The 9,510-nt window shown below is 38.3% G+C and overlaps 2 protein-coding genes across 2 annotated transcripts; one reads left to right on the top strand and one right to left on the bottom strand.

Annotated features, from left to right (window-relative positions):
• Positions 1–2,420: 2,420 nt before the first annotated feature.
• On the bottom strand, positions 2,421–3,106 carry LOC109239814. The gene is made up of 2 exons (XM_019406407.1): positions 2,992–3,106; positions 2,421–2,725 (listed from the first exon to the last, which is right to left on the bottom strand). The coding sequence occupies exons 1-2, from the start codon at positions 3,104–3,106 to the stop codon at positions 2,421–2,423; spliced, it is 420 nt and encodes a 139-aa protein (XP_019261952.1).
• A 3,789-nt stretch (positions 3,107–6,895) lies between these two features.
• LOC109239820 (classical arabinogalactan protein 9-like) lies at positions 6,896–7,769 on the top strand. The gene has a single exon (XM_019406413.1). The coding sequence runs from the start codon at positions 7,133–7,135 to the stop codon at positions 7,538–7,540; it is 408 nt and encodes a 135-aa protein (XP_019261958.1). The 5' UTR covers positions 6,896–7,132; the 3' UTR covers positions 7,541–7,769.
• The last annotated feature ends 1,741 nt before the right edge of the window (positions 7,770–9,510 follow it).

A 9,510-nucleotide genomic window follows, 5' to 3' on the forward strand; every position in this document is an offset into this window, starting at 1 on the left:
GGATCAGGTCCCTCTTGTGTTCCTCTTTGTACAGTTGCGGACAGTCATTTTCTGCAGTTGCGTTCCAGCTGTATAGTTGACTTGTACTTCTGTCAGAGAACCCTAAGGGACTAGGTCCCTGTTCTGTTCTTCTTTGTACAGTTGCGGACAGTCACTTTCTGCAGTTGCGTTCCAGCTGTATAGTTGACTTGTACTTGAGTCAGGGGAACACCAAGGGATCAAGGTTCCTATGCTGGTTCTTGTGCACACTGCCCAGATTGTCTTGAGTTGGTTAGCTTGAATGATTGTACCAAGCATGTTTCAGGTCCTTTATCTGGTTCTATACAGAAAGTTTGTTAGATCATCAAAACATGGATTAAAAGACCTTAAGCCCATCACGGGGGCACCCTCGATCCTAAAGGGTTTGGATTCGAAGAAGTTCGTGCAGAAGCCTTTCCCTCAAAGTGCGGCTCTGAAGCCCATTCCTAAGAAATTTTGTATGCTAGACATCCCCAAATACAATGGGACCACCAATCCTAATGAACACGTCACTTCTTATACATGCGGAATAAAGGGAAATGACTTAGAAGATGATGAGATTGAATCAGTTATACTGAAGAAATTTGGAAAAATTTTATTGAAAGGTGCCATGATATGGTATCATAACTTACCACCCAACTCTATTGATTCGTTTTCTATACTCGCGGATGTTTTTGTAAAAGCCCACGCCGGAGCCATTAAAGTTGCAACAAGGAAATCAGACCTCTTCAAAGTAAGACAAAAGGATAACGAGATGCTTAGGAATTCGTATCTTGGTTCCAAATGGAACGAATGGATTTGCCTTCAGTCACAGACAACTGGGCTGTTCAAGCTTTTACAAAAAGTCGCAACACTCAAAGCTCCATAGCTTCACAACAGTTAAAGCAAAATTTAATCGAATATCCAGCAATCACTTGGGTCGATGTACACAATCGGTATTAGTCAAAGATTAGGGTCGAAGATGATCAATTGGGAACTCCATTTGGTTTGACTTATCCCAAAAGGTCCGTGGACAGAGTTAAAAGGGATGTCGATGGGGAACCACGATCAGATAGAGACAGTTACCATACATACAGTGGAGATCGGAGAAATAATGGGCTCGGACGCAACCCCGTACGAATTGATAGAAGAAATGATCGGGGACAGAGTTCCCGAGGACTTATGAGCAAGAGCGGTTTCGATAGGGATGCCAGATCCAGGGAAGTACCTCGACTGTCAGAATACAACTTTAGCATCGATGCATCAGGTATTGTATCAGCCATCGGTTGATTAATGACACTAGATGGCCCAGACCCTTATAGACCGATCCAGCTCAAAGGAACACAAATCAAATGTGCAAATACCACGGAACCTATGGTCACAAAACCGAAGACTGCAGACAATTAATGGTGGAGGTAGCTCTTTTATTCAACGAAGGTCATCTTCGAGAGTTCTTGAGTGACCGAGCTAAAAATCACTTCAGAGACAGGGATGTAAACAGGAAAACGAACAGGAGGAACCTCAGCACGTGATTCATATGATCGTTGGTGGGGTCGTTATTCCTCAGGGCCCGACATTCAAATGCACCAAAGTTACATTTTGTTAACGAGCCGCTGATAAGCGGCTCCAGCATTCTTTAGCGCGAAGGGCATCAGATTATAGCAATATGTGCCAAAATTCGTGATCCTTCGGGTTCGTCTTAATTTGGTTGTACCCGGTGTAAGCGTCGAGGAAACTCATTAACTCGTGCCCGGCCTTTGCATCAATTATTTGATCGATGTTTGGCGATGGGAACGACTCTTTCAGGCACGCCTTATTCAAATCCTTTATAATCTACACACACGCGAAATTCATTGTTCTTCTTAGGAACTACTACTACATTAGCTAGCCAGTCCGGATACTTTACCTCTCGGATCGAATCGATGTCAAGTAGGCGAATTACCTCTTCTTTGACGAATTTATTCCTGGACTTCGCAATAGGGCGTTTCTTTTGTCTTATTAGAGGGATGTCAGGATCCAAGCTTAGCTTGTGTACGGTCACTTCCGTCGGGATACCTGTCATGTCCGCATGCGACCACGCAAACAATCGGCATTATATTTAAGAAATTCAATAAAGCCAGACTTGAGCTTGGGGTGTAGTCCTGTCCCCAAGTGGAATTTTCTTTCTAAGAACTTCTCAAACAATGTAACTTGTTCGAGCTCTTCCGCTATGGATTTTGTTGCATCCGTCTCTTCTGGTACCTAGAAATATCTCGGCACCTGATAAGATTTCGATGCTTCTTCCCCTTGCTAACTTCATTCATTTCGGGAGTATGCACTGGTTGTTGTAGTCGCTATTCCGTGTATTCCGCGTGCTCTTTCCCTTTACTACTGGAGACCGATATTGCATTCATCTCTCTTGCTGCCGATTGGTCGCCCCTTATCTATTTGATTCCTTCACGCATTGGGAATTTCAGCAACTGGTGATACGTTGATGGTACAGCTCTCATCTCGTGCAACCATGGTCTTCCCAAAATAATATTATATCCCATATCACCATCTACCACTTCAAAAGGAGTCATCTTCGTCACTCCTTCATCATTCGTGGGCAGCAAGATCTCTCCTCGGGTCGTCACGCTTGCAAGGTTGAATTCGGCGAGGAGTTTTGTGGCCGGAATGATGCTTCCGATGAGTTTAGCTTGTTCCAGTATGCTCCATTGTATGATATTGGCCGAATTTCCTGGATCCACTAGAATGCGTTTAATTTTAAAATCTAATACATTTAAAGAAATTACCAATGCATCGTCGTGTGGTAGCAACAATCCATCTGCGTCCTCCTCCGTGAAAGTAATGACGTCTTCAGCGACTTCCCGTCTCTTGCTGTGGGTTATTGATACCTTCATATTTTTTACCGCCGAGAAGGTGACCCTGTTGATCTTGTTTCCCCCGAAGATCATGTTAATCATCTGGCGGGGGCGGGATCTTCCCCTGCTTTCGAGGATTCTGCGTTATCACGGTTGCGACCATAGTTGTTCTTGGCTCGATCACTTAAGAATTCTCTGAGATGTCCATTCTTCAATAATGTCGCCACTTTTTCATAAATGTCAGCAGTCCCCAGTCCGGTGGCCATTCGTCCTGTGATAATCGCACCACAAATTGGGATCCCTTTGGCTGGGATCAGACCTCATCGGCTTCGGGAACCGTGCTTCTTTAATGTTCCTCATAGCCAATACCAATTCTACTACATTGACGTTGAAGTTGTATTCTGATAGTCTGGGGTAGGAAGGATCCCGCGTACCTGATTTCTCTTTGTCCTGCAACGATCTATTGTTCCGACCGCGATCAGTTTTTTTGTAACGAAAACTAGCCCCTCAAAGATCGTCTATCTGTGTCAAAATCGTCTTTTGATTTTTCTGTGTGCTTCTCCCGTCCTTTTGCCTACGACGAGAAGCCAATCTAATCATCTTCAATCCTTATCTTAGACTCGTACCAGTTGTGAACATCTGCCCAAGTCGTCGCTTGGAACTCGAGCAAGCTTTCATTCAACTTTCGGGAAGCGTCTGAATTTCTCGGATTTAGACCCTTGTGAATGCTTCAGCCGCCCATTCATCCGAGACAACCAGGAGCAACATCCTCTCCTTCTGGAATCGAGTGACAAATTCTCGCAGCAACTCGGACTCTCCTTGTGCAATTTTGAATATGTCGGCCTTCCAGACCTGCACCTTTCTGGCCCCGGCATGAGCCTTAACAAAAGAGTCCGCGAGCATCTCAAAGGAATCTATGGAATGCTCGGGTAACAGTGAATACCACGTCAAGGCTCCCCTCGTGAGAGTCTCTCCAAACTTCTTCAGCAAAACAGATTCAATCTCGTGGGGAGCTAAATCGTTCCCCTTCACCGCCGTTGTATAGGTGGTAATATGCTCTTGAGAGTCTGAAGTTCCATGTTACTTCGGCACGTCGGACATTTTAAACCGCTTCGAGATTAATCCTGGTGTCGCGCTTGGTTTGTACGACAATTGAGTATACTTCTTTGAGTCTGACCCTTTCAGCACCGGTGGTGCGCCCGGAATTTGGTCCTTGCGGGCGTTCACTTCTCTCATAAACTGTAAGAGTTCGCTCTTGAAGGGATCATTCTTGTTGTAAGGACCGGATCTGCTCCCCCAGCCCCATCGGAGCCAACCTCTCCCCTCGGGGTGTTGTTGTCGACCCTCTGCGTTGCTTGATTTGCGGGAGCGCCAGGAGGAACTAGACCTTGTCTATTCCCGTTATTGGAAGCCCCCAATAACGCTTGCTTCAACTCCGTCATAACCTTATCATGTCGTGTTAGGTGGCCTAGAATGATCGCTTGTTTCTCTTGTAGGACCCTTACCGCATCAACAACATGTTCCTCTTCAGCATCATCGAGAGTCGCCTCCCGAACACGTTGCGGATACCACCAGTCATGGACCGACGTGGCACCGTTCCCCTCATTGTGGATGTCACTGACCGAATCCTCATGATGAGGCAGGTCTCCTTGAACCTTAAGATTGTGTGTGTTGTTAACACCATTATCTACCATTTTCTTGTGATTTTTTTGCTATGAAAAATAATCTAAACACATTAGTAAAAGAGGCAAGGATCAACTTAAATACACGACTGTCTAGGCCCCACGGTGGGCGCCAAACTATTTATCCGTAAAACGGTACAGTTGAATTTATACGTGATTTATAGACAAGTAAATTAATTCGATCCTGAAATAAATAAAAATATTTGAAGAAATACACAATACTTAGCCTTGAAATGAAGACAAAATAACAGAAACGGTAATTCCGGGGGCAGGGCTTCCGGGCACAACAGTAATGAAATCAAGGAGTAAGAAAATAAGATTGTGTAAAGCTTTGAATTGATTATAGCATAAGTTTGCCAGCAAATTCGTCCCATTTACAATGATAACAAAGCTCACTATTTATAATTGCACCTAGGAAGCAAGGTCCTGGGATCATGCCCTATCTTTAATGTCAATTATGAGGGTCATTGAAGAGGTATTACGATGAACATAAATGCCTAATTCTCTGCAACGGGCAGTGCACTGAATGTTGTAGAATATTCTTCATTAAATGCTACCGGGTGGTAGGCATTTATTGTATTTTTATGAGCATCATTCTCTCCGGCAGCAAACATAGCAGTTGTCTTCGGTCTTATCTATCCCTGCATTCGGTGGCACGTATCGCACTTTTATGCAATTACTTAACATAGCATATTTTACCCGGTACAATCATACATGCCAATGGGAGTAAAATCTACGACAAGAAAAGTAAAGACAAATAGGTAGGTAGTTTGAGCCTGTCAACCGCAATCCACAAGTTTTTCAAACAAAAAATTCCTGTATCACTTCACGTAAAATACACAAAAATGATATAACCCAAATGGTTAATCTCTCGTTCTGTGAAATAGTTGAGAATTTTCTACTTTACGTTGTTTCTCAATTCCTAGGTACACATTATGATTTGTGAGTCCATAATGCACTATTTTTCTTTGGGCAGGTGAGGAGTGTAATTGAGGTACGAATGCAGGTTGAGTAAATTAATTTTTGCTGTTGGTTTTATTTAGGTTTTCTTACCACGTAAGATTTGAATCTTTTGTTGCAATATTTCAATGGCACTGGCAAATGGCAATTCACAAAGCTGTCTTCTCGATTGCTTCCAAGCCATTCCCCTATTCAGTCACTACCCGCAGATACATTAGTAGTTAGTAAGCTAAACATTTAATTCGGTGATAGAGCTAGAAACATGATTACGATGATCTATTAAAAAAATATAAAAATAATATACCTAAAATTTGAATATTATCAACGGAACTCAACGATTTATAAATGTAATTTTTCTGACGAAAAAATTCAATTGAACCCTCAAGGTAGTTATGCCCTAATTAATTGAGTTCCTAGTTATCACCTTTGTCTTTATTTAACTACCAAATTTCTTCATATGGGTGGCAATCAATATTACAATCTATTGTTGCTCTCTAATAGAGTTCAATAATTGAAAAGTCTTAACATGTCATTTGAATTTGGAAAAGCAAAGCTGGAACAACCCCACAACCACAAGAAAGTCTCAAAAGCATCACCAAGCCTCTCCCCTTCTTCTAATCTACAACTTAAATTACATTTTTAAAAAGGTAACCATAATAATTTATATTTAGGTTCAATAAACAACACTAATTTATACAGCACATGAGTCCATGATCTGTACTTTCCCGTTGGAGGTCATCATTTGAGAGAGAGTATCTATGGACAGTCTTATATACTGTACTTTGTATTGTATCATTGTTCGCAAACAAAAGAATTGCTCGCACTCATATTTTATTCAAATTAATAAATACTACAAGATATATGTTTTTATATATATTTTTATTATTTAATTAGAATAAATTAATACACATTATTATCCGATTTTATTATTTAATTATGATAAATTAATAATTTATTGTAAAATACTTGTAGAAATTTATATTTTCCAACCTTGAAACCCAACCTACCCTGAACACCACCACCACCACCACCACCCCCTTTTTTTTTCGGTGGCCAACACAGAAACGAATTGTCGCAACAAGAAAAATACGAATTTTATAATCCCCGCTAGCAAGACTAGAACGTGACAATCATAACGGTAACCATAATGTTCTCTATAATAAATGATCCGAAACCGGTCTTTAACATGGCCAGAAAGAAATTTTTTTTAAGAAAAAACAGTAATTCCTTAGCTTGTTTCCATTATTTTTCGGAAAAGTATTGTTTTTAAAAAAAGAATATTCGAATTTTTTGTTAGAAGTGTTTAAAATAAAAAAGTAGTACGGGAAAGAAACATTCAAACAAAAAATTTCTAATGTAATTTATCTCTTCACACGAAAAGAAAAATGTAACCAGCTGGGACACCGTCCCTCCTTTCTTCTGTGGTTGAGTTGTCAACAAACTTAAGTCCACTATTTTAAATCAATTTTCTTCTAAACCGACTAACTAAAATTGAAATTTATTTTTCCCCATATTTTGATCCTATAAATAGACTCTCCTCCTTTCCTTTTTCTCAAACGGTACTCAACAAAAGTCATATTCCTCTTTTACTATCTCTTTTGCGCTTTATTCCACTTCTCTTTGCTCCTCGTCCAAACTCCAAAGGCCAGAATGGCGTACTCAAAGATAATCGTTGCTCTAATGTTTACTTTGGTGGTTGGATCTGCATTTGCTCAGGCACCGGGAGCATCTCCGGCAGCTTCTCCGAAGAGTTCTCCACCACCTGTAGCATCGTCACCTCCGGTTGCTACTCCTCCATCTGCAGTAACACCTGTCTCTGCTCCTGCAAATGCTCCTACTACTGCTTCTTCTCCATCTGAATCTCCATTGGCATCTCCTCCAGCTCCACCAACCGTCGGTACCCCGGCATCATCTCCTTCCGGTGGTGCTGCTCCTCCATCCATCAGTGCCTCTCCCAGCGGTTCTCCTACCACATCTCCCAACTCTGCTTCCTTGAACAGAGTTGCCGTCGCCGGATCTGCTGTTGTAGCTATTTTTGCTGCTACTTTGATGCTTTAATTCTCTGATCTGTGAAATATTTTTTGTTATATATTGCCGGAGCCGACGACTTTTATGGACGGCGGTAGTCGTGGCCGCTGTTGATTCTTTCTTACTGCTACTATTTGTTGTCGATTATTACTGGATTCTTTGTTTATTTATGGAGACATGTATTCATCAACTAGTTAATAATTTGTTCTGTTGAAGAGCTTTCATATTTTATTTAATTGGAACGTTTCTATAATTTCAACACGCATAAAACTTACTTCCTCCTCCACGTGTTATAGTTTGACTTTTATGTGTTAGAGTTTGACTTATTGGAGAAAACAGAAAAAAGACTTTGCTAGCGTTTGGCCATAGATTCCAAATTTATTTTGAAAAATCTGATTTGGGTGAAGTTTGGTTTGAAGATGAAAATGTGTTTGGACATACGTTTTCAAAACATATTTTCCAACTTTATTTTGGAAAAACATATATATAATTCCCAAGTTGCTGAATTTTGGCCCAAAATCAACTCAATAGCTGATTTTGGGATTTGAAATTTGGAATTTGGGATTTGGCCAAAATATGAGCAAAATTTATGACCAAACATAAGTTTTGAAAATAAATTCCAAATTTATTTTGGGAAAACACATGACCAAACGGGGCCTTTATGATTTGTAGTCTAAACATATGGAATATACTTGAACTCCATTATCACTTGATTATTTAAAATTATCTGGTAAAGTATCTTTTTATCGTTTGTAATAAAAAAATCATTTATCTATGCATCACTCAATTTTATCTATTTTATCTTTTAAATTATCAACTTTTATTTCACTCTCTCTCAGGGGCGGCTCAACATTGTTGGTGGCCTAAAAGAAAATTTAATGAGAAGCCTTAATTTTTAAAAAAAAAAAAATTATATATTTTTATTTGAAGTATATTTTTCTAACTTTTTGAGATGCAAAATTGTTAATAATTTTCTTATAATTGAGTCATCATAATAAAAAAAATTTCAACTGATAATACTGCTAATCTAATCCAGTTAGCTTCTCGTGAGACATTGTTGATCCTATACAAGATTTTATCAATTTTAATTTGAAAAAACTTCTTTCCCTGATGCAATTGTTATAGTATATTTTATTCTATTAGGAATATAAACATTGGAAAAAAATCAAGTCTTGTTATCTTATTAAGTATGCCGATGAGAGTTTTATCTTCTACTTGTAATATTTTCTTTAATGTAATATAATTTGAAAATAAGCCTAAACTATCATGCCAAAGTGGCTATTATGTTTTAATCAAGGCTAAGTCAATATTTTTTTTCAGATTTCTATCAACTAGTAATCTCAATTTTTACCCACTAAACAAAAAATTAAAAAAATTTGTGTTACGCTTCAGATTATTCAAACTCAAGGGTCAATATCAATAATAAATTAAAATTTTCTTTTCCTTTTCGTAACTTTTTTTTTTTAACTTTAAGATAATTAATTTTTTATATAAAAAAAATTAATTTAAAAATTATTGTCAATTGAAAATGGGACCCCCCAGAATTTGGGGCCCTAAAGCCACTACTTGGGTTGCTTTACCCTTCAGCCGGCATTGCGCTCTCTCTCTCTCTTTTTACTTTTTTTAATATTATGATTTTCTCTTCTTTTTTTAATCTACATTATGAAATTACCTATGGAACAGATAATTTTTATTTATAAAAAAATGGAAAATTAATTTTCTAGCATATATAATATCAGAATAATAAATTCATTGAACATAATTTTCAATAATATATAATGTATATCATAAAAATACCTTTATTTTAAATAATTAATTTTTTATATTACGTGCATAGAATATATATTATAAAATTTTATTTTTTTTCATTGTGTAAATAAAAAAAATTTATATTATAAAATTTCTCTCAATTGTGTAAATAATTTTTGAGTTTTTGTTGTTAATATCCAAATTATTATAACAAATTGTTCTAATTAAACTTTTTAACTATGCTCATTATT

This window comes from Nicotiana attenuata, unplaced genomic scaffold (genome assembly GCF_001879085.1).
Source record: "Nicotiana attenuata strain UT unplaced genomic scaffold, NIATTr2, whole genome shotgun sequence".
Taxonomy (NCBI): Eukaryota; Viridiplantae; Streptophyta; class Magnoliopsida; order Solanales; family Solanaceae; genus Nicotiana; species Nicotiana attenuata.

Excerpts from the sequence above, each read along its gene's own strand:
- LOC109239820 (XM_019406413.1), top strand. The coding sequence starts at position 7,133 with ATGGCGTACTCAAAGATAATCGTTGCTCTAATGTTTACTTTGGTGGTT.
- LOC109239814 (XM_019406407.1), bottom strand. The coding sequence starts at position 3,106 with ATGGCCACCGGACTGGGGACTGCTGACATTTATGAAAAAGTGGCGACA. Across the intron at positions 2,726-2,991 it reads GAACAACTATGGTCGCAACC|TGGATCCAGGAAATTCGGCC; the intron begins GTGATAACGCAG and ends AACGCATTCTAG.